The sequence below is a fragment of the Rattus norvegicus genome, chromosome 18 (genome assembly GCF_036323735.1).
Source record: "Rattus norvegicus strain BN/NHsdMcwi chromosome 18, GRCr8, whole genome shotgun sequence".
Classification (NCBI taxonomy): Eukaryota; Metazoa; Chordata; class Mammalia; order Rodentia; family Muridae; genus Rattus; species Rattus norvegicus.
In genome coordinates, this window is record NC_086036.1 from 80,361,709 (window position 1) to 80,386,145 (window position 24,437).

Below are 24,437 nucleotides of genomic sequence, written 5' to 3' on the forward strand. Positions count from 1 at the left end.
CCAATTGGCTATCTGATAGGAAATAAGCATGAAAACAGACAGATAAGTAACATTATACAGAATGAGCAGGGTATTTAGAAATTGTGTGTGTGTGTGTGTGTGTGTGTGTGTGTGTGTGTGTGTGTGTCGGCCATATGTTTGAGAGTAGGGAAGGGTATGTGGAAGGGTTTGGAGGGAGGAAAAGGAAGGGGAAAAGACAAAATTATAATATCACAAAACTACAGGACACATTTTAAAAGTTAAACTGTATCTTATTCTCCTCTGTGCCTGCAATTGTTTGTTTACTCGGTCCAGGGCCACAGGAAGGCGCCTCCCGAGTCTTGTAAGTTTTTGGGAACTTCCTGTGAGTCTTACAACTCATTCTGAGCGTTCCATTTGTTCTAAAATTCTGGGAGGAAGCAATCCCAGAACCAGAGACTTGAAGAATAGACTAAGTTAGGACACCAGTTCCCTAGAGGTTATTAGAGAACAGCTTAATCAGGGTGAGAAAGGGAGCTTGAGAAGGTAGAGCACAGGGCAGAGGGAGGGCGTCTGGGATGGGGTTTGCAGCAACCCTGCTGCGTTTTTGTCTGGTGAATGCCTGAGCCAGAGGCCCTGTCTCTTTTAGTGCCCTTCAAAGTGACAATACCTCTCAGGACTGCCATTCTCTTTGCTAGAGAATAGACTGGACAGGGTGGCCCTAAAAAGACCCAAGCAAATGAAAAGTCAGGGGTGAACCATTGTCGTGGCCGTGTTAGCGCTGACACCTCATCTCTCTTTACTCCCGCAAGGAACTCTCAATTCCTGTGCAGTCCGGGAGGCTGCAGTATGGCCCCGCGCTCTTGGGAAGGGGCAGTCGAGGTATTCCAGATGGTCCCTCACTACCTCCATTTCTTCTCTCCAAACCTAGAGATGTCACCCGGGGAAGCGGGGAGGGATCCGAAGCTAAGGTCAGACTTGGTGGAGATGATGAGGGTGAGGAGAGAGCCGCAGCTTGGAGGTTGGAGGGGGTCGGGTGGGATCCTGGAAAGGGGCAAGTATAGTGGCTGGACAGAGGGCGGTAGTCTCAGAACGAGGGAAGGGGTGAGGCCCTGCGGAGAAGTGAGAGAGAGGCTTAGTCTTGGGGAAGAAAAGTGGAAAAGAAAGTGTGAAGGTGTCCAGGGTGGGTAGGTGGCCGAAACCGGGAGCGGCGGATCCCCACGCAGTGCTGGGACTCTTACGCGGCGCCCTAGGCCAGTTTCCCCTCCCGCCGCCCCTCCCCCTCCCCGCCTCTGGAGCTGCGGAGCGGCGACCCGAGCGCAGGGACCGCGATGGCGCGAGCGGTGGGCGTGCGGGGCCGGGTTGCACGGTACGGGCGCTGGCGGCGAGGCGCGCTCCTCGCCTTCGCCGCGTGGACCGCGGGCTGGGTGCTGGCAGCCGCGCTGCTGCTCCGCGCACACCCGAGCGTCCTCTCAGAGCGCTGCACGGACGAGAAGAGCCGGCGCATCCTGGCGGCGCTGGTAGGTCCCGCCGCCGCATTGCCCAGTGCCGCGCGTCCGGGTCGGGTTCCCAGACCCCTTCTCAAGGTCCTCGGTGTCCACACCACCTGCGATGCTACAACGTCGTAGCGACCACTCCATCCTGGGATAGGGGAGTTGGGGGAGGTTCTATGTGCTTATGAAATATCCAGGGAAAGAGCTAGGAGTTCGCTATGGGCGATCCCGGGCATCCATCCCTTTTCCTCCAAAATTAGCCTTGCGTCCCAGGACAGTATTCCTGCCGCAAAGTTTGCAGGGCCATTGTGGTGCTTACATCCATTCAGGTGGCCAGGTTTGGAGGATATACCTCTTTCCTAGGCCATCTCGCTCCTTAAGCCACCGTTCTCAGAGATCCCATGGGGCTGCCAGATCACCCCCACCTGATCAAACCCCATTGTTTGATTGTTGCTTGGTCTCCTCCTCCTGGTGACCTAAAGACAAGGCCTTTGGCTGTGTGGGTCCAGAGGTACTGAGGCAGACACCTTCTAAGGAGCACAACGCCCCATGAAGCCAGCCTGGTCGACCCTGTTCTGTGCTCTGCTGTGGTCCCTTAAAGGGGGAAAGTCAGGATTTTTACTGGGCTGCTCCTTAACTTGTCCCGGCTACTGTTGATACAAAGAAACATCACATCAGGGGGCTGCTGAATGGTCTGGTCTTTCCACCATGAAGTAAAATCCTCGTTTTGGTTTTTTCGTTTGTTTGTTTGTTTTTGTTTTTTGGATTCTGCTTAGGAATTAGTGCTTAGGAGAGAGTTGAGTATAGGGAGGCATCTCCGACCTCAGGAAAGGAGAAGAAAGCAGACTGCATTTGCTGCCCCACACCGCGATTGTTCACTTCCTAGACTACCAGAGTATTTGGTTTGAAACCGCCAAGAAACTCTCGGTGGGGTGGGGGTGGGGGGGTGTCAGTTCACTTGCTTAAAAAGGTGTTGTTTTTGTTGGTTTGTTTGTTTTGTTTTCAGACTGTGAGAAATTCGCAACAGATTAAGTATTAAACATTGATTGTTCCTCCTCCTGCTGCCTCTCCTTCACCATCTCTACTACTGCCTCCTTCCTTTTCCCTCCCCCTCCTCCTCCTCCTTCTCCTCCCTCCCTCCCCCCTTCCTTCCTCCTTCCTTCTCTCACTCTTTCAAGGAGTTAGGAAAAATTAAGCCACCAAAGTATGTTTTCTAACTAAATGTTGCTCCTGTCACCTTGTTAACTTGCTTCCTCCGCACAGGGACACACAGGTCCTATCTACTGCTCACCACTTACCTGAAGCCTCACCAAGTTTTAAATCGCAAGATTTAAACTCTAGCAGCATTTGCTGTTCTTGCAGATGGGAACACTAATTTCCCCAGTAGGCATCTAAAACTCCCCCAAAATAAAACTCCCTTTTATTTTGGTGAAGCTCGCTGACTAAGACAACAAAATTTAGTAGTTTGGGTAAGGTCCAGGTCCCATTTACAAACTTAATATAATCTTGTAGATTAAAGTAGGAGACAAAGCCCATTGTTTGTTTATTTACCTTTGGTCACGCTGAGACAAGCCTAATGGAAATTAAATTGCCTGATAGGATTTAAGTAATTGGTGGTCATAACTTTCCCAGCATTCCAGACTGTAAATTAAAACCAATTCTGTTTAGAAGCTTTACCAATACATCTTCAACGAAGCCATATGGGATCATTTTTACTTTGACAGAGAGCTGAAAAGATTGATTCTGTCCTTTATGGCTCTCAGTCTTAACTCTCGCCAAATTCCCAAAACCATTTTCCCAGAGTTTGTGTGTTGAAGTGTCAGGTGAACTGCTGTGTGAGTTCTTCACCGAAGCAAGCGTCTCTCTTTACCTTCCCATGGCCTTTCCTGGTGCTCTCATTCTGTGTTTACTGAGGTAAAACTGAAAAAGCACCCTGACTCACTTTACCCAAGACCTTAAATCAGGGCAGACCAAGACGCAGTTCCAGCCAGGCAGCTGCCAAGCAGAGGTTGGCATTGTGGCTTCTGAGGACTGGCTCTGAATCGCGCCTCTGTGTCCTGGCTTCCCCGGCACTTTGCATTTTGCCTGGCTTTCATCCTACATAATAAAAGCGGTTGTTATTTTTCTGACTGGCCTCCAGACTCTCATTAGCTTTCACTCTGAGTACCCAGTGCACATAAGAAATTAGAGCCAAAGGGAGGTTCTCTCTGGCAGAGCCAAGAGTCCTGGTGAGTCTCCCATGCTGGCGGGGTCTATGTTCCCAGGCCCCAGAGTGTCAGGTGGCTTTGCTGGTAGTGGGGGGAAACTTACCTGCAGAATATAGCAACCGCATGGTAAAAGAGCTGGCTGGAGGATGGGGTGGGGGTCTGTAAGTCCCCGGGGGTTTCCAACATTTGCAAAGACAGGAGTTGCTTAGAAGGCCAGCTAGACTTGGTTTGAAGGCTTCAATCCCTGGGTCCTTTGGATTCCCTGTTTTCCTGCTCCTTTTGTGTGACTTATCAGCTGAATAGCATCCACAGAAGGGGCACTTCTGGGTTGGCTGTGAGGTTGCTAGGGTTTTATTTCTCCGGGGAGCTATGTGTTGAGGCTCTGCTGGGCTGAGGAGTGGCTGGGGAGCATTAACACTGACACCCCAACACCCCTTGCTTCTCCAGGCAGATCAGTGTCTGTTGATGTCCATGCTATCCAGTAGCATAGGCAGAAGTACAGACTGCGCTATTTCACTTACTCCCCTCAACAAACTCTAACGGCAAGATTGCTGTTCTTGCAGATCGGAGCATTTAAGCCCATTGTCCTGCTTAATAAAGTTAATGTGTTGAGGATTCAAGACTCTACTTGGGGCCTTAGACAGTAGAGACCCTGAGTTGAAAGCCTCTACACTGCAAACCCTGGACACCAGCTTAGGGGACTCCACATCCTCCACACCATCTTCCCATAGGCTGCGATATTCAGAAAGCTTTACCACCTCGGACCGCTTAGGTGCTATGGAATTTAGCACTCTTGCCTACATTGAAGATTCTGTTTGTGTTTTTGTTTTTTTAAAAAAAAAACAAAACAAAAAAAACAAAAAAAAAAACCCAAAACCAGGGCAGATTCCCCCCCCGTGTGTGTGTGTGTGTGTGTGTGTGTGTGTGTGTGTGTGTGATAATAGAGGCTGCACAGGCCTCAGGGAACACAGCAGCCTGGGCCTCTGCCCTGAAAGAGTTCATTGCGAGCAGACCCTTCCTGCAAACAGTCTTTGCCACACTTGTAGAAGAGGGTTGCATGATGGGGCGATGCTTCGAGGCTTGCTGAGATCCTGCAAGACATTGTGTGATTTCCTGGAGAAGAACTGTTCTCATGAAATCTGAATGCTTCTTATGTAGGAACTTAGTGCTTCTTTAACATCAGTCTCCTAGGTGATCCAGTCTCAAATGGTCTGCCCTGGATAGGTACACATGTCCAGGTATATATACATATGTACGTTGTCTATATATATGTAATAAACACACATGTATATCTATGTAATCTATGTTGAAAGGAGAGTTCATGAATTTGGAAAGGGGACATGGGAGGAATTAGAGGGGGAGGAAAGGGCGAGAGGTATGTGATGGTGTGTGTGTGTGTGTATGTGTGTGTATGTATGTGTGTGTATGTGTGTGTATGTTTGTGTATGTGTGTATGTGTGTGTATGTGTGTGTATGTATGTGTGTGTATGTGTGTGTGTATGTATGTGTGTGTATGTGTGTGTACGTGTGTGTGTATGTGTGTGTGTGTGTACGTCCACATGCAACACAGATTCACTATGAATTTTATTAATACTGAACTGTGCTAGCAGAGGATTCAGGGAGCTAGCTCAGTTGGTAAAACACTTTCCTTGAAAGTGTGAGGATCTGAGTTCCGTCCCCAGAACCCACTTAAAAAGTCAGGTACGGTTGCAGATGCTCGTAATCCTGCTGAGGAGGAGGAGAGAAAAGTCCGATTTTAAATACAGACTTAAAGAACATCTTTTGCTGAAGCAATAGGTTATGCTGCTAATCAAATAACTCAGCCTTTAGCACTCACATAATGAAAGTTTCCAGATTACCCTTTAAACTTGCAATTTTATGTTGAGTTTACTGGTTTCCTGTTTGCTGGACTCTTTATTCATCAGGCACAGACATGCCAAGCTCCGGAGAGAGGGAGGAGTTTAGTACTGGTAACCAGCCAGCCACAGGAGAGAGCTCTGCGCCTAAAGAAGATAGGTAGGATAAGTAGCAGAGCACCCGGACACAAAGTAACAACAGCGCTCACCCACGAGCTTGCTTCTGAGTGCACATTCTTAGGTGAATTTCTCTCTCGGGCCGCTGAGCAGTTGTGATGGTCAGCAGACTTGGGGGCCTTTGGTCACCCCACTTTACATCCTGGCCTTTTTGACACTAGACTTCCCAGCAAGAAGCCAACCTGTTGATCCCCAGAAAGAGCTTACATTTTACAAACCCACCAACCCCCTAGGACTGATACAAATTTAGTAGTGACACCATTGTTCTAAGCATTCCCTGACTCCTGTTTGGAAATTGCCCTCCAAATTTGCTGGGATGAATTTCCTGGGCATTTCAACAATTTTTGTTTTATTTCATTGGTGAAACAGATTTGTATATAAAGCAATATGTTGGTGGACCCAACACAGACAGTCCTCACAGGGCTGTCAAGTGGGGGGGGGGGTGAAAGCGAGAGGGAGGGAGGGACAGAGGGAGAGAGAGAATCCAAGGATACACCCAGGAGTGGGGGAAGCTTTCTCGGGAATTTGACAGGTTGGGAAGCATGTCAGTGAGATGGGACAGAAGAATGACTGTTTTGAGTGGGGTTTGTTTGAGACAGTGTTTCACTCTACAGAAAGGCGGGTCTCAAATTTATGGCCCTCCTTCTGCCCCAGTGCAGTGTCCCCAGTGCTTGAAATAGAAATTTTTAGAGTGTGCGTGTGAGTGTGTGTGTGTGTGCGCGTGCGTGCGTGTGTGCGTGTGTGCGTGTGTGCGTGTGTGCGTGTGTGCGTGTGTGTGTGTGTGTGCGTGCGTGCGTGTGTGCGTGTGTGTGTGTGTGTGCGCGCACGCGTGTGTGTGTGTGTATGCATGCACACCTGGAAATATGTACATACATCCTACAGAGCACATATGGAGATCAGAGTGCAGCCTTGGGTGTTGATCCTTACTTTCTACTTTGTTTGGAAACAGGGTCTCTTTGGTGTTTACCATCCTGTATACCAGAGAGTCTCTGGTTTCTGCTCCCTCCCCAATCTTGCCACAGGAGCACTGGGATTACAGACTAGTGCTGACACACCTGCAGGTCCTCACAGTTGTGCAATAAGCACTTTACCCACCAAGCCATCATCCAAGCCCTGGAATCGTATTTTTGATAGACTATTCCAGTCTGGCCTGAGGCCCAGGTTTTAATTGCTCTCCATTCTGAAGTACCCTTTCTGATTCTCTGGTCACTTGTGCTTCGTCAAAATTTGGGCTGGACCTCTGCATAGCTTGCTGTGACAGAACAACCCTCTGTTTCATTGCCCGATGATGAGGCTCCCTTCACTGGTAGCACTGAGGTCAGACCATGTCCTCCAAGAAGCCCTGACCCCACTCTCTCAGAACTGGGCCTGGGAAGCTGGAGAGGGGAGCTTACATTGCCCAGAAATGTATGCTAGGGACTGTGCCTCTGACTTGTCAGCTCTTGTGATGTCTCCTGTGACACTGGACAGTTTCTCTCATCCTGCATGCCCAGAGGCAAACCCAGCATGACCCAAAACTAAACTGTGTCATGTTCTGGTCCTGCCCATGCTGTGCTCCAGTGTTAGTCAGGAGCCTGGGAAGCTGTTGTTTCTTCTGTGCGCTAAGCCTAGGAGCTGCAGTGGAAAGGCAGCCCCATGAGTCCTCACTTACCAACAGGTTAACTGTTGTTGTCTGTGTTAATCTGTGTCAAGATGGGGACTAAGCCTCGGGGCCTTGTTCTAGACCAGCCTTGATGGGATTCACTGGCTCTGGAATCTGCAGGTGTAACCCATGACTGTGGCAGTGACAGTCACATTTAGAGGAGTAGGGTCAGCTCTCCCTGCTACACACACTTACTTTGACTCCTAAGCAAAGGAGAACAGCTCTGTGGCTGACTGGGGACATAGCCAGGGCCCAGCTTGTGACCTGGTCTCCAGGGCATCTTCTCTAGGCTTCATCAGGGCCTGGCTCCTTTCTCCCTTTGCAGCACCGTGAGATTACACAGTTCTGTCTCTTCCCCACACCACACACGCACTCCTTCATTTTCAGTTCTGCCCCGCACCCCATGCAAGAGCATTTTCGATTTAATTACTAATGCAGTAACATTAGAGAAATGCTTGTGGAGTTGATCCAAGGCCCTTTTGGGTATCACAAAGATTCTCTTGTTTAATTTAAAAGGATCTCGAGGAAGTGTCACATTTTCTTATCGGGTTTACTCTAGAGACGTGAAACTGTAAACACAAGACAACGTCGGGGAAACCCAGAGGCAGACAGTGGGTGACATGAGTGAATGACACGTACCGCGTTGTATGACCACGTCTCTGCACTTACTGCTTGTCTCAGTACCTACCCTTCCCAAGACTATGTGGGAAGGCCTCTGAGAAGCCTGACTGGCTGATCCGTATGTGCCGTGGGAGCACAAGAGCAAAGAGCGACTGACACCACCTTCCCAAGCTCACTTCCTGCCCCTGTGCCTTGGAGAGGGGTCCCAGAGCTAAGGTCAAAAGACAACAGTTCCTCCACATTCTCTCAAGTCCCGAGAACACCACAGCGTGGGAGCACAACTTGAAGCAAGGTCATTTAAAACAATTTCACCTGAGTAGGTTTATACAGTTTCCTTATGGCCGTTGCTTTTCTAGACATAAAAAATCCAGCCCAAGGAGGCCGGGAAAATGTCTCAGAAAATGTGAAGTTCTTATTGTACAAGCATAGCAACCTGAGCTTAGATCCTCACTGAGAGTCAGGCATGGTGGCGTACACTTGAAACCCCAGCAAGGGGGCAGGGCAGAGACAGGCAGAACCTGGAATCACTGGCCAATGGGTGTATCCAAAACAATGAGTTTTCAGTTCATTGAGAGAGCCTGTCTCAAAAAGCAAGGTAAAGAGTAATATGGGAAGAAACTCACAGTTGATCTCCGGCCTCAATATGCAGAGGCATACACACACACACACACACACACACACACACACACTCTACAACCACCACCACCACCATCACCACCACCACCACCACTATCCCCACCATCATCATCATCACCACCACCACCACCACTATCCCCACCATCATCACCACCACCATCACCATCACCAGCAGCAGCAGCAGCAGCAGCAGCAGCAGCAGCAGCAGCAGCAGCAGCAGCAGCAGCAGCAGCACAACGCTGGGCTTATGGTGCTATTTTCTGGCTGGGAAATCAAGCCCAGCACTTTCTTTCTATTTTAAACTTGTACTTTGTTTCATGTATAGAAGCTTTCATAGCATTTACTTATGTGTACCACGTGTGTGCCCGGGGTCTGAGTCAGAAGTGGGTGTGAGACCCTCCTCTGGAGGAACACATGGCCCTGAGGTGCCATGTGTGCTCTGGAAACTGAACTCAGATCCTGTGCAAGAGCAGCAGGATGGGCTGCTGAGCCACCTCTCCAGCTCTGGGTCCCACACTTCCTTTCTGCAGAGCTCGGTTCTGAGAAGGCTTGTCACATGGTGTTTGACTAGTATGATCCTCCGGCTCCGTGCTTCACAGAGGTCTAAAGGGCATCATAACAGGAGAGACCTGTCACCAGGAAGCCAGTGGGGAGGGGCAGCTTGGACCCGAGGCTTCAGGTTCTGGGACTGCTGTGAAGTCAGGGTCTTAAAAGTGGTCAGACAATCCAGGCACCACCTTCAAGCACTGGTATGCTCTTTGCGAACAGGCCTTTTGAGCATCCTGTCTTTGGTCTTCATAGACGTCCACGATGTCTTCTTGACTACTTTGCCGCCTGGAATCTTTGCACGGTGCAGAGGAAGTGCGGTGTGCATATTGCATTTTGCGTGCAGGGCAGTGCCAGTCACCGGGCAGATTAGGAATTCTTAGATGTCCACAGTCAGAGTCAAGCGGCGGCTGTAAATGCCCCGTCGTTTCAGCCTTGCTTGGCACCACATGTGGCCAAATGAGTCACGAAAGCTTGTGGTTTCCAGACAGCTTTGGGGTTTGAAATTATTTGAGTCTAAGCACTAGGAGTTTGTTTTCTTGAAGGCATATCTTATAATCAACTCAGAAACAATAAAGCTGAGTAAGGTGAAACTCCCTGCCCGACTTTGCAGAGAACATGCTGACGTATCCGGTCATGGTTCAAAGGTCATCTTGTCAGCCTGGCCCTGGGCTTGCTTTGTATCTCCCTCACGTGTGTCTGGCCAGGCTGTTCAGTCACAGTCACTGGGTGAGGAAGACAGAACAGCTAAGATAGAGAGGGGGGATGGAGGCCCTGACCAGGTAGGAGGCATACTGGTGACATTGCAGCCCACCAGTCAGACTTCAGGCTTTTGACCCTTCATCCAGTGGCTTGTTCTGGGCACCATACGGCATAGTATCTGCAGTGGATCATCCAGGTGTCTTACAATGAGCAAAACAGGGTGAAAAGACACTGAGATTTTACTCCTGTCATTGGACCGTGTAAGGAGTAAGGATGTGGGTTCATATGTTGTAGAAGTCTGGGGTGAGGAGAGCAGCTTGCATTTGCTAATATGGAGGGACTCATCTGCTCAGGCTTAGAAACTACGCTCATCTTGTGACACACGTGAGTCCAGAGATTTAGACTTAATGAAAAATGGTGAAAATGAAAGAACAGAATTGTGATTCTTCTTCTTCCTTTACTCCTGTGTGTGCCTTCCTCTTTCTTGGTGGATGGTCAGCCAGAATAGCCTTCCTAGGAATCTATGTCATGGTAGGGAAGGTCACCAGATTCCCCCCTCCCTCTGAGTGGTTCTATCCCGGAGCCCCATCGTGTTTAGAAGTGACACCCCATCTAAGGCTTCTGGGGATCTGTCTTCACTGTTGCTACAATTGCAGACTGTCTCCATGCTTTCCCAGTGTCCCAAGACACTGCACCCTGTGCCTTACACCAACTCTGTGAGCCAGGAGGCATGCTATCTGACATCCTGAGGGCTCCAGGAATGCAAGCACCTCGTGTTTGCAAACAGCAAACAGCAGTGTGTTTGGAAGGGATAGCACCATGGTCACTCTGAGGGGCAGATGAAGCTCTGAGGCCTCATCCGACCTAACTGTCCCGGTATGGGAATGTTAAAAGTCTCTGGATAAGCTTCCAATGTGGAGTCAAAGTTGAGGGGTTGTGGCCTGGGTCCGTTCTTCCAGGGTTCAGAAGTTCTCAGGTGCATCCAGCTCGACAGCAGAGGATGAGCTCTTGACATTGGATGGGTGGTTTTGAAGGCCACGTCCTCAGCTAGACTGAGTGACATAATCCTGATGAGACTGTCACCAAGTTTGGGTTGCCCCTCTGTATGTGGGGGATCAGTTCTGGAACCTCCCTGAGAACCAAAAATCAACCCAAGGGTTTTGGTTCCTTCTACAGCAGCCCAGTGTCTGCACGGCATTAGCCTTTCCCTATGTTTTGAATCACCTCTGCGTTTCCTCTGATGCCCAGCACAAGGGAAGTAATTGCTACATTGTATAATAAAGGATGACGTGTGAAACAGTCAGTACATGTTCTATGCAGTTGCAACATTTAATCAATGTTTCCACTAAGGGTTGGCTGGGGAATTCACAGGCGGAGGTGATCACCTGAATCTATCTCCCGGGTGGCCTCCAACACTCTTGTGGGCATTTTCACTCCTCAGCTTATTACAAAGCCCTTTGCCCCCTACCCCTGCCCTGTTCTGACCTTCTGTTCCCTTTGTTCCAGTGCCGGGACTACCGTGGTGGCTGGCTCACAGGCGCCCTGTGCGAGGACCTGTGTGTGGCTGGGGAGCTGCTGTACCAACGCTGCCTGTATTATGAGCGGGGTAAGAAGGTGCTACAGGCCCAGTGGCGAGGTCAGACGGTTGTCCTCAAATCCAAGAGGGAGGCCTTCTCCAGCTTCCCGCCCCTCAATCTGTTGGAGGAGGAAGCGGGGCCAGGTGCCCCGATCCCTGAGGCTGAACTGCTCCTGATGGTGGCTGGGGAGGTCAAGAACACGCTAGGCTTGGAGCTGCCCAACAACAGCATAGCCCCGCTGTGGCCGGCCAGGCAAGGTCCCGGCTGGCGCCAAGAGCTGGCCAGCGCGTGGTCACTGCTCCAACAGGAGGAATATGTGTACTTCAGCCTGCTGCCAGATCTGAGTCGCCACATCCTACCGGTGCTGGGATCCTGTGGTCACTTTTACGCAGTGGAATATTTGGCCGCCGGTAGCCCTCACCACAAGGCTCTCTTCCCACTGGATGATGCCGGCCAAGCCCAGGCTATTAGTCACATCGCCCTCAGCTTCCTGGACATGGTGAGCCATTTCGACAGTGACTTCTCCCACCGCCTCCACCTCTGTGATGTCAAACCTGAGAACTTTGCCATCAAGAGGGACTTCACGGTGAGTGGAAGCAGGCAGCCGTGCTTGCGGTAAGAGAAGAGACTCTGGTCTCTGTGGGAGGAAGTGGGTTCTTGGCCTCCGGAAGGTAGCGGGTATAACTTTGGGAAGCCTTGAGGCTCGGGGCGTTTCCGGTTCCAGACCACTTCCTTGCCAGGTTGACAAAAGGATTTAAACAAATGCATCTTCTTTGGCTCCTAGAGGAGAGGTCAGGCCAGAGAAGAAACCCACAGGAGGCAGAGACAGGCAGGGGCGGGGGACATGTCTCACTTCCTTGAGGGCAGCTGTGATGGCTAGTTAGTGGTCTACAGGATCTGTGGTCTGCAGAGGATGGGTTTGCTGGGCTGCAGATGGTGTGGAGGAGAACTTCCAGGCCAGGCATTCTGTGTGCACAGCGCCAGTGCGCTGATAATAGTGCCAGCCGCCATTCCTCTTCTGGAGAGATTCTAGTCAGTTTGAGCCTGCATGTAAGACTTTTAGAGAGACAGGTGGAGTTCTAGTGCTTGCTCACAGGGAAGGAGACGCGGGGAATGTCTAACCCCGCAGCTCTTGCAGATGGAAGGCACCCTTTTATCCTCAATTCTGGGGCTTCGCAGCTGTGCCAGAGATAAACTGTGGTGGATAAGAAGTGACCGAGAGACTGGTATGTTTTATAAGATAATATCCAACCCCTTCACTTCTTGGCTAAAAGTAATGTGCTGTGTTTCCTACCCCTGGTCTCCTTGTCTTCATGGTCAGGTGCTGGGCCACCCAACAGGAAGAGGTGACAGGATACCTGTGACATCACAGGCATCGGAGGGTTGTACTCTGGCCACTCAGCAACTTTGTTCTTATGCTACAAATGCTACTCAAACTGGCTTGCTCGTTTTGGGGATTGACTCATGGCAGAGGAATAAGCTCTTCATCCTGGTTAGGACATTGAGTTATTGTTATAATTATTGATAACAGTGAGTTATGGCCAGACCGTGGGACTTCACGGCAGGCTGCACTGCACTGACCTAGCCTTTTAAAAGCAGGTTGGAGTCTAGGGAACTAAATTTGCCACCAGCCTTGCGTGCAATCAAATTTTTGTCCTTGTGCTCACTGTGTCCTCCCGATGCCCAGTCTGTGGGTACCCTGGAGGGGATGAAGACCCAGGGGGTGCAGCTTTAAATGAGAAAAGGTGGTTGTGGAGGTAGTTCTGGTGGGTTCTAGAAGGTTCTGGGGTCTCCAGCAGAGTGTGCACACTAGGGAGGAAGGTCTCGGGGCTCTCAGTACTGTATTATGCCTTGCTGTGAGTCCACCAGTGTCTCTTAGATGAAGCCCCCCTAATACAGTATCCAGCCAGTTGCTGTCTGGGGGTTACCACTCTAGGTAAGGCTTCCCAACGTAGTGAACAGAATCATGCAGGAGAAAGGCGAGCAGTTGCCTTCCACCTCTGAAAAGTTACTTGTGGTATGGATATAGCCATTATGACTCCTGACGACATAGCCACCTGAGACAGGGATATAATCACGTGAGTCTTAGGGATGTGCAGTGTGGAATGCTGTCCTCTGGGCGTGACATGCCGTTGTCCCCTTGAGCTCTCAACAGCTGTGATGGCCTGCACAAGAGACATCAGGGCTGTTTGTGATCCACAGTGGAGGAGACTGAGGCACTCATGAGGCACACACTAGCACCAGGGGTTGACCCCTCCCCGAGGGTGGATTAGTGGTTATCCTTAACATTAGAGCGCTTGCTAGCAATGCAAATTCTTCGTTACATTTACTTATTTATTCTGTGTGTATGGTGAGGGGCATAAATGTCACAGCCTATGCAGAGAGGTTGGATATCAATTTATGGGAGTGGGCTCTGTCCTTAATACTATGTAGTTTGGATTCAGGTCCTCAGGTTTGGTGACAAGTGCCCTTACCTGGTCATCCATCTGACCATCCGTTTACCAGCAATGTAAATTTTCGTACTGCAGCCCTCAGACCTATTGAATCGGAGACTCTGGACAAGGTCAAGGTGCCAACTGTGAGCCAATCCAATACTCAGAAAGACTAAGCAGGAGGGTGGCGAGTTCAAGGCCAGCCTGGGGTGCATGATGAGATCCTGTCTCAAAAATACATACACAAACGAGCTAACAGACAAGGCACCTTTGAACCACTGCACTCCTGCTTCCAAAAGGTGGGCTCTATTCTTCACCCCTGGCTGACTCCTGCCCTGCAGAGGGAGGGGCTCTTAGAGATGAGGCACAAGAACAGAAGATTCCAAGTCTCCCAGTGCAGGTCTTCAGGATTTATGACGTATGCACACGTGGACAGCTCGGGAAAGGAAGGTGACCCCAAACCTCACAAGGACTCCTTTCAAGCAAGAGAGACGCTTCCTGCTCTAGAGGGGGAGGGTGGAAGAGTGTGGGGAGACCAGAAACAGCCCACTCAGTGGTGAAGAGAGGATTATCGCCAGTGTTTCCAGTCTGTGCCCAGACCAGCTTCAAGCAGCAGACACCACTACCTACGCCATTTTGTGCAGGATAAGTTCTGTGATTCTCCCGATGCTGAGGAATATTGTGAAGGATTGTTTTGTTGCTGTTCTTATTTTAGGCACCCAGGAGCTGCGATTTATTCTAGGCTGCACGCAGTATAAATTAAAAATGAATCTCTCACTGGGAGATGAGAGGAACAGTGTCATGAATAGGGTTGAGGAGGAACACAGAGAAAGTGCCAGAAATCAGAGAGAAGTTATAAAGACAGGTTCATTAGCATAGCTCTCGTTAATTTTAAAAGATTAAAACTATTTTATCATTTCATGTGTCTGGGTGTTTTGCCTGATGGAGTCTGTATATCGCTTACAAGCTGTTTGTTTTTTTGTTTTGTGGTAAGGGGGTTGGGGGAGGTTCAAGATAGAAGTCCCTCTGTAGTCTAGGCTGGCTTTGAACTCAGAGATCCGCCTGCCTTTGCCTCTGAGTGCTGGGGTTAAAGGCCAGTGCCACTACCACCTGGCTTAAATTTATTGATTGATTGATTGATTGATTAATTGATTGTACATGGGTGTTTTGCTTGCATGTATGTGTGAACATGTTTGTACCTGGTGTCCATAGATGTTAGAAGAAAGCTTCAGGTTGCCTGGACGTGGACTTACAGATGGTTGTGAGTCACTACGTAGGCGCTAGGAACCAAGCCTGGGTTCTCTGAAAGAGTAACGAGTGCTCTTCACCGAGTCATGCTCCAGCTCCCAGTTCTTACTTTCAGTGGTTTTAACCAAGCAGCAAGATTAGTTCTTAATTTTGACCAAATTACGTGGCAGGAAAGACAGATAAGCTATATAGACTGGGGATGTTCCTGTAGCTCAGGGACAGTCTTACCTGGCATGTGCAAAGCCCTGGGGTCAACCCTCAGCATTTCAAAACACAAAAATCAGCAGACACCCACTTTTAATTGGGATTAGGGGTGTGGCTCCCTGTAGGCTGCTTACCAGGTTTTTGTGATGTGTCTGGAGTCCCTGCAGATAGCAACAAGAAAAGGAGACAGGAGAAGGGAGGGGAGATGAGGACAGGTGTGTGTGAGGATGTGTGTGTGTGTGTGTGTGTGTGTGTGTGTGTGTGTAAGAAGAGGACATGTTGTTGTTGTTGGGGTGTGTGTGTGTGTGTTGTGTGTGTGTGTGTAGGAAGGGGGAAATTTTGGTGTGTATATGTGTGTGTGTGTATGAACGTAGGAAAGGAACATGTTGGCAGGTGTGTGGGGATGTAGAAAGGGTACATGTGGGCATGTATGTGTGTGTGTGTATGTGTGTGTGTGTGTGTATGTAGAAAGGGAACATGTTGGTGTAGAAAGGGAACATGTTGGGGTGTGTGTGTGTGTGTGTGTGTATGTAGAAAGGGAACATGTTGGTGTAGAAAGGGAACATGTTGGGGTGTGTGTGTGTGTGTGTATGTAGAAAGGGAACATGTTGGTGTAGAAAGGGACATGTTGGGGTGTGTGTGTGTGTGTAAGAAAGGGACATGTTGGGGTGTGTGTGTGTGTGTGTGTGTGTGTGTGTGTATGTGTGTGTGTGTGTGTGGGTGTAGGAAGGGGGCATGTTGGCGGGTATGATGTTAGCCTGTGTGTGGGGGATGTAGGAAGGGAGACTCGGAGTAGATATGATCAAGATGTTTAGAGCATATGCATGAAATTGTCAGTGACTGAATAAAAAGATAAAATGAAAAAACTAAAAAGAATTAACTCCCTCAAGACAAACAGACAGCAATAGCCTATTTGCCTGGACTGAATTGATTGTTAGGCAAAGATCCTGAAAGGAGAGGGTCTCTGCACTTTACTCTCATTGTTGTGCTGGTTTTAAAATAGTTTAAGTCCCTTCTGCTGTTTTACTGATAACCCCTGACCCTGAGTGAAGAGAGGAAAACAAAGGTAGAAACGAGAAAACATCTTCCAAAGCCAAATGACACCAGGCAATGAACCCCGAGATGCTACTGTGTTGGGGGTGGGGGGACCTGACATTTTCACAACGGCTTGCGAGGACTTGTAGGAAGCCAGTTCCATCAAAGATGTCACATTTTAAATGACTTCTTATCTTAAAGCTATCAGCTGGCGGACTTGGGCAGACTCCAAATTCTCAAAAATTTGAGCTCACTTTTTTTTTATCCAGGTGGTGGAGGAAAATCTGCATAATTTATAAGCTATTCTTTTTCTGGTTTCGAAGCCCATTTGGTTGAAAGCCAGAAGGATAAATCTGCAATTCCCGCAGTCCTCAAGTTCTTACTCTGACAGTGGAATTAGTGGTTGATGCCCTTGGATCAGGGCTTATTTATGCGGATCCTAATTTCAGTGCCGTTTCCCCACGGCCCATCTGGTTGGTATGTTGATGCCCGCGATTGTTGATAGTCTTGGGGCTCAATTATGTATCCCTCCCAGCATTAGCTATCCTCACCCGGGTAGCTGTGAAGAAATGTGAAACTTAGCAGGGTCAAAATGGAATTCTCACAACAAACATAAACAAGGGGGTAAGGGTGGAGGAAGGCACTGCGACTGAAGCCTGATATTGTCACATGGATCCTGTCAAATCTACAGGCTTTCACAGAAGCCACCATAGCCTTGAACAACACACTTCTGTGAGTTCACAAGGACGTCGGCCCCATTACTGTTCATTGATCCTTGGACAGATGCCATGGTTGCTGTCAGTCAGTGTTTCTCGCCTTACTTTTGTCTTTTTTGTCTTGTATATTGGGTTGTTTGCACACTCTCGAATGTGTGTGTGTGTGTGTGTGTGTGTATGTGTGTGTGTGTGTGTGTGTGTGAGAGAGAGAGAGAGAGAGAGAGAGAGAGAGAGAGTGAGTGTGCCTGCTTGTGTATATATGGAGGTCAGAGTTATTCCTCAGGAGCTGTGAAACTTTAAATTATTATTATCGTTGTTGTTGTTGTTGTTGTTATTATTATTATTATTATTATTATTATTATTATTATTGGCAGGATTTCTACTAGCCTAGACCTCACCAAGTAGATTAGGCTTAACTGGTTAACTCTCAAACCCCAGGGATCTATTGTTTTTTGCTTCCACAGCTCTGGAATTACAACTTTTCTTTCTTTTCTTTTCTTTTCTTTTCTTTTCATTTAACATGGGTTTTAGGGATTGAACTCAGGTCTTCAAGCACACTTTAGTAACCAAGCTATCTGCTCCGCTCCCTGATTTTTGCCTTTAAAACCACCCCCTTCCCCTGACCTCTAACAATGAGCCTGTATTTCACCTGCACCTGCGTCTCACCCCGGCCACACTTTTGCTATTCTAGTCCCAAGGAATTTCTCTGAGAAAGCTTCTCTGATTATTTCTGTTGCTTATGTTGACAAATGTCACAGACAGTCAAAAGGGAAATGGAAGGCACGGGCTCAAGAGATGGTGGCTCCGTGGTTAAGAGTGCCAGCTGCTCTTCTGAAGGACCGGTTTTCATTTCCAGAACCCAGGTTGGATGGCTCACAACCACCTCTAACCCAGCCAGAGATCCAATATCGTCCTTTAGCCTCACAAGCATTTGCACACTTGTGGCATACGTGCACCCAAATACACACATATACCTAAGTACAGATACAAGTGAACTTTAAGAAAGCAACAGAAAGAAAATCCATTTTAAGGTATTGTAAGTATTCCATTACTTTTAATGTCCAGAAAGGGCCCAACGATGAAAGTGTTATGACTGGTTACAGTCCTCAACCCTAGGCTTGAGTTAGTGACATGAACAGATTTTTTTTTTTTTTTTACAGTAAAACTTTAGGACTTGATTTAAGACAACAGCGTGTGTCAAAGGAAGCATTTGTAAATGCCCTGGGGGAACAAGGTGAGGACCTGGGCATTTCCTCTGGACAGGTGGACTCCGTGGTCACAGCCCATGGTGGACCTTTCTCCAGTCACCTGTGACCCATTGACATCAGGGCAGGAAAAGGAACCATAAATGGGTTCTCTTGCAGGGCCCACGCTCTGATTCGATGGCTGTCCCCGCTGTTCTGATTTCAGGTGGTGGCTATTGACGTAGACATGGCCTTTTTTGAGCCTAAAATGAGGGAGATCCTTGAGCAAAACTGCACGGGAGATGAAGACTGCAATTTCTTCGACTGTTTCTCCAAGTGTGATCTGCGAGTGAACAAGTGTGGAGCCCGGCGTGTCAACAGCAACTTGCAGGTGAGCAGTCTAGACGGCTGGGGATGATGGCGTTGGTGGCTGCATGCCTCTGGGTTCATTGCATCCTCCAGGGTGGGGGCAGGGGTTCCTCACTGTAGGATGATGTCATTATACAGGTGAAGGTAGGTACAGGATAGAAGGAGGCCTGTCATTGGATGAGAGAGAAGGATGGGCGGGAGAAAAGTTTTAGAGAGGAGGGGAGGCCAGAGCGAGGGGAGGGAGCTGAGAGAACATGGTGGCGGATGTTAAGATTCCTCTCTGCACATACTACAGGTTGTTATGACTATTCTTAAGGGATGGGTGTGTACAGGATTTTGTGTTGTCTAGATGGTCAAATTATATCTTATCAATTGGATCAGAGGATATTGTGTGATGTGTTCTTTCATGTGGGGACTTAATTGAGTTCAAGAGAGTGCCTGATGGCCAGACAAACCGGCCCACCACAGAATTGGGATGTGTGTGCCTGGTGTGGTGGAAACTAGCCACTAGAGCTGTGAGTGGGGCCAGGGCTGTCTGACAGGGTGCGGTGTTGAAATGTCTCCCAGAGAGTGAGCAGGTCAGAAAGTACTTGAGGGCAGCGTGGAGCCGCTGACATAAATTAGTGTTAGTTTCTATGGCCCCTGGAGCCAGAACTAGTGAGATCCACTGCTTTTTTTGTTTTGTTTTGTTTTTATCTCAACACTTCACCACACTTTTTTCTTACTACCTGGGTGGTGGTTGCCTAAGTGGCCCAACGGGATCTGATGAGTGGAGGTCCCAACATAGCCCCCGGTGGGTTCTTCTCTCTTTCCTGAACCTCCCCTTGAGGCTGCTTCTGAGAATTTGTTTGGAGATTCTATTGGGGGAATGCATTTACTTGCATGCCCTGGGCTAAAGAATGGTCCTCCTTCTCTCTAGGAGGTCTAGAGCAGGAAGCAGTAAGCACTCTGAATTCTGAAATAGGAAGGGGACCCTTGCCTAGCCAGCCAGATCAGCCGCACTCACCTTCGTGATTCATAAGGAGGCATGTCCTCAAATTGTCCTCGTACTTAAGGAGATCCGTTCTTTCTGCAAGTGTCTGCCTTCCTGTAAATCCTCATATGGAGAGAAAGCATTGAGAGCTAAGTCCCCTTGTCCTAAAACTTCTTTTTTTTTCTTTTTTATTCTTTTTTTTTCTTTTTATTAACTTGAGTATTTCTTATTTACATTTCGAGTGTTATTCCCTTTCCCAGTTTACGGGCCAACATCCCCCTAGCCCCTCCCCTTCTTTATGGGTGTTCCCCTCCCCATCCTCCCCCCATTGCTGCCCTCCCCCAAACAATCACGTTCAGTCTTAGCAGGACCCAGGGCTTCCCCTTCCACTGGTGATCTTACTAGGATATTCAATGCTACCTATGAGGTCAGAGTCCAGGGTCAGTCCATGTATAGTCTTTAGGTAGTGGCTTAGTCCCTGGAAGCTCTGGTTGGTTGGCATTGTTGTTCATATGTGGTCTCGAGCCCCTTCAAGCTCTTCCAGTCCTTTCTCTGATTCCTTCAACGGGGGTCCTATTCTCAGTTCAGTGGTTTGCTGCTGGCATTCACCTCTGTATTTGCTGTATTCTGGCTGTGTCTCTCAGGAGAGATCTATATCCGGCTCCTGTCGGCCTGCACTTAATTCAGTTCACTCTCCCAGCCACACCTCTCCTAGTCGTCTTCCCAAGAGCTTTGCACTAGGGTCTGAAGGACTCCTGAGCTGAAACGAAGCAGATTAAGCCAGGTGCACAGGAAAGCACACTGTGGGGCTTTCTTGCCGTGAAAGAGAGACTCACGAAACAGAGCTATCCCTCAGGTGGCTCTAGCCCAGGCCAGGCAACGCTGGCTCCATCGCCATAGGTTCTACAGACTTCTGAGTCAAGTGCCAAGGTCACCGATGTTTTGTCTTTAAGAAGGCTAGCCAATGATGTGGGCTTTCGGAGTGCCATCCCAGCCCCTCCCATGAGGAGCTACCCCTTGATGGATCTGTGATTCTGCTGTCCTAGAGCCATGCATGTCCTAGAGACAAGATTTTTTTTTTTAACCATATTTGATCTCATCCGCAAGTCTTTGCATTGAGAAACTGACGTCTGGTGAAAATGGCTTTGTGGGTTACGTCACTGGCCAAACTCAACACCTTGGTTTTGATTCCTAGAAGTCAAACAGTGGAGAGAACTGACTCCTGCAAGTTGTCCTCTGACCTACACAAACATGCATGTGCACACACACATATACACATACACATATATGCACGCGCGCACACACACACACACACACACACACACACACACACACACACACACAGCTCTTACAGACTCACTGAGAAGCAAGTGGAACCTTGAGCCAAAGAAAACTGGCCGGAGAGGGCAGGTGTAATGAGACACAGACGAGAAACCCAAAGGGCCAAAGGATTTAGGAAATTATCTCATATCTCATCTCACCATTGAAAGACATAATTAAAACGATGTTAATTAAAACTCAACCATAATATGCTTTCGCCAATTGGGGAGAGTCATTAAAATGCTATTAAGTGCCAGCTGAAGCTCCAGGGAGTTAGAGGACTGTCCACCCTTATCATGACATTACATTGTGGCTCTAGCGTGGCTGTGGACACACTCATCCCCGTGCTTGACTACTGTCTTTGAATACAGCTCCAGAAGTGAACGTGAGCTTCCATTGGGATGTAATCTAAAGAAAGCCCTGAGTGAAAACTGTTCAGGTTGTAAGTCAGCACTTGTCACATGATCTCGTGTTCACTAGGCGGCGTTTTATCGGAAAGTCAGATGCACTTTGTGTGTCAGAGTTCAGTCGCTGTGATAAATCGCCCGATACGAACAGCTTATGATGAGGGAAGTTTGGGGTCAGCCTTTGGTGAGCCTGATCCTTTGTTTGGTGCCAGTGGGAGGCACAGCATCCTGGCTCAGGTGTATGGCAAAGAAGAACTGTTTACCTCATGGTGGCAGGGAAGCAAAGAGGGAGAGGGAGATCTCCTCCATCCCAGCATGCTTTGCAAGGCACACAGCAAGGACCTAACTGACTCACACCTCCTAACAGCTCTAACACATTCCAACAGCACCACAGGCTGGTGACGAAGCCTTCAGCGTGTGGATCTCTGAGGCACACTTGACTCTGAAGGTGTCTGGGAAATGAGGCTGACAGAAAGCCTGAAGGGAAAGTTAAGCGCTGTTCTCTGCAGCTCCCAGTCATGTTCCCCACTGGGGACCCTAAAACCTATAAGTAAGTAGTGTGTGGACCGAGTCTGAGGAGCTCTTCAGGTGTACTGTGGTTCCCAGCGCTGCATGGCTGAAGGTTTAAGAGGGAAACTCCTGTAGGTGTTATGATTCTCTCTGTAGAGCTTCCTCAAGGTAAGGGTGTCCTTGAAACCCAGGAGGTGAGTTGCTTCCCTGAATTAACCTCTCATTCCTCCCTCCCCCAGGTCATCTGTGATAAAATATTCCAACACTGGTTCTCCTCATCACACAGGAGCCCCGCCATCTCCCCGCAGCTTCAGCTGCAGCTACAGCAGGCCGTTCAGGAGTGTGCTCACCACGGGGACCCCTCTGGGAATTCCTGGACAGCCTCCTCCAGTGTGTTCTGGAAGCTTAGATGGCTCTTGCAGGCCACTCTGAAAGAGCTGCAGGAGGTGGAGAAGTAGCCTTTTTCTTGCTTTGGTCATCAAGAGTGGACGGAAGTGACTTTCAATCGACTTCTCCAGTAGTCACTATGCAAATGAGCTGTCAGAGGTGTTGGAGAGCCCTTCTGAAGTGTGCTGTGACACGGACCTCTCTTGCCCCTGCCTGGCTTGGTTTGATCTTGTTTCCTGGCGACCTCTGGCCTGTCACCCCTTCAGAAGTGACCAAAGAGAGGAGTTTCATCAGAGTTGCCAGTGTGCAACCCTCTGCGGACTGTACATACCTTGCCATGAGAGACAAGAGGAAGCTGCCCTTCCATGCTAGCCACTAGCAAGCTGAAGAGTGACTGTGGGCATGAGATGAACGTGTTTGCAAATAATTGTGTGCACCTGTGCATACGTGTGCACCCGTGAGTGCATATGAGCACGTTTGGATACATGAATGTGTATTGAATATACACAAGTATGTTGTGTGTAAATACACATGGGCTTGTGTGTGGGATTACACATGCTCTCATAATTATGAGCATTCCTGTGTGTGTGCGTGCGCGCACGTGTGTGTGAGCGCATGCTTTTAGGCTTGTGCACACATCCATGAACCAGTCACTGTGCCTGTGATTCTGTGCTCCTGGATGAATCGATGTGAGTCCACTCAGAAGTGCATGCATGTGTAACATCCAGAGGCGAGCAAGTGGGTGGGCACTCGGAGCCTGTGTGGAACGGTGGCTTTTCAATGTGTCCCTAGGAGTCTTGCCTAGCTAGCTGGCAAAGAAGTGTTACTTTTTTCTGGAATTAAATGCAATAAAACGTGGTATCCTTTGGGGACATGATTTGCTTTGGGGAGTGTGTGGGGAGGCAGCTTTTAATGTTTTTCATTTTGTGGAATTTTAGGGAGCACTTTACCGTGCATCGTGGCACATCTTCCTTCTGAGCTGGACCGAGTGTCTGCAGTGTGCAGTGTGTCTTGCCGTGATGGAGATAGTTTAAGTAGAGCGCTGGGGTGGGCCCTGACCACAGGCAGAACTGTGGCACTCGGCTCATTTGTGTGGACCAAAGACCCAGGGCATCAGACTACACTGTGGTACACGTGCTCCTTGTGGATATTTGATGACGCTCTTCTCCTAGGGCAGACTTGCACAAAGCCAGCCAAACTGTACATTGCTCCCCCGAAATGAGAGTGGAACCAGCAAGCCTTACACTTACCTTCTTTTTTATTTTATTTTATTTTATTTTATTTTTTTGGAGCTGGGGACCGAACCCAGGGCCTTGCGCTTGCTAGGCAAGCGCTCTATCACTGAGCTAAATCCCCAACCCCTTATGCTTACCTTCTTACTTCTGCTCAGAACAGGGACCCAAAACTCTGCAATCACAGGGAAGGGGACTCAGGAAGGATACGATGTCTTGAAGATTTAGAAGGTGTGCTAGTCGTTTATTAGGAGAAAAAGACAAAATTCGGAGTTTTGTTTAAGATTTATTTATTTCATGTATATGGGCACACTGTAGCTGTCTTCATACACACCAGAAGAGGGCATCAGATCCCATTACAGATGGTTGAGAGCCACCATGTGGTTGCTGGGAATTGAACTCAGGACCTCTGGAAGAGCAGTCGGTGCTCTCAACCACTGAGCCATCTCTCCAGCCCAAATTCGGAGTTTGAAACACTGTACAGAACGACAGAGCCTCACCTTTTCTCTTTACCTTTCTGATACAGAGAATCGCCTCTCTAACTCCTGTGGATGAACTTCTCAGGGCTGTGCACACAGGCTGCAACCTGCCTCCTCTGAGCTGTGGCATTAGGGGATGGAGGATAGGCGGAAGTTACACCGGCCCTGAAGCTATGATCCTGAAGGCCCGCAGGCCAAGGCTGTTTCCCCGCCCCCACGCCTTCATCCTGCCCACCAGCAATTTGCGGGATAAGGCTGACTTTCTGAAAGGCTATCGTCCTCACCGTAGCTTTCTGTTTCTGTTCTTTGACGGGAGCCTGTGCAGGTGGCTCTGTGACAGAAGTAACCGAAAGCCCACGCAGGCGCCCAGGTCTAGGCTGGCAGGGTCTCATAGCTAGTAACGGGGCCTGGTCTGCAGAGCAAGGCTCCCACTTCCCATGCCAGGCACAGAGGCAGTTCTTCTCTAGGCAGGTTCCACGAGGAGGGGAAGAGTCATGGGGAAGAAAGTGGATGTGAGTTAGCCTGG

At 49.0% G+C, this 24,437-nt stretch overlaps 1 protein-coding gene across 1 annotated transcript; it reads left to right on the forward strand.

Moving 5' to 3' along the window:
* Positions 1–1,145: 1,145 nt before the first annotated feature.
* On the forward strand, positions 1,146–23,066 carry Dipk1c (divergent protein kinase domain 1C). Its single transcript, XM_574179.9, has 4 exons — positions 1,146–1,478; positions 11,345–12,001; positions 18,461–18,625; positions 22,053–23,066. The coding sequence occupies exons 1-4, from the start codon at positions 1,290–1,292 to the stop codon at positions 22,269–22,271; spliced, it is 1,230 nt and encodes a 409-aa protein (XP_574179.1). The 5' UTR covers positions 1,146–1,289; the 3' UTR covers positions 22,272–23,066.
* Positions 23,067–24,437: the final 1,371 nt, after the last annotated feature.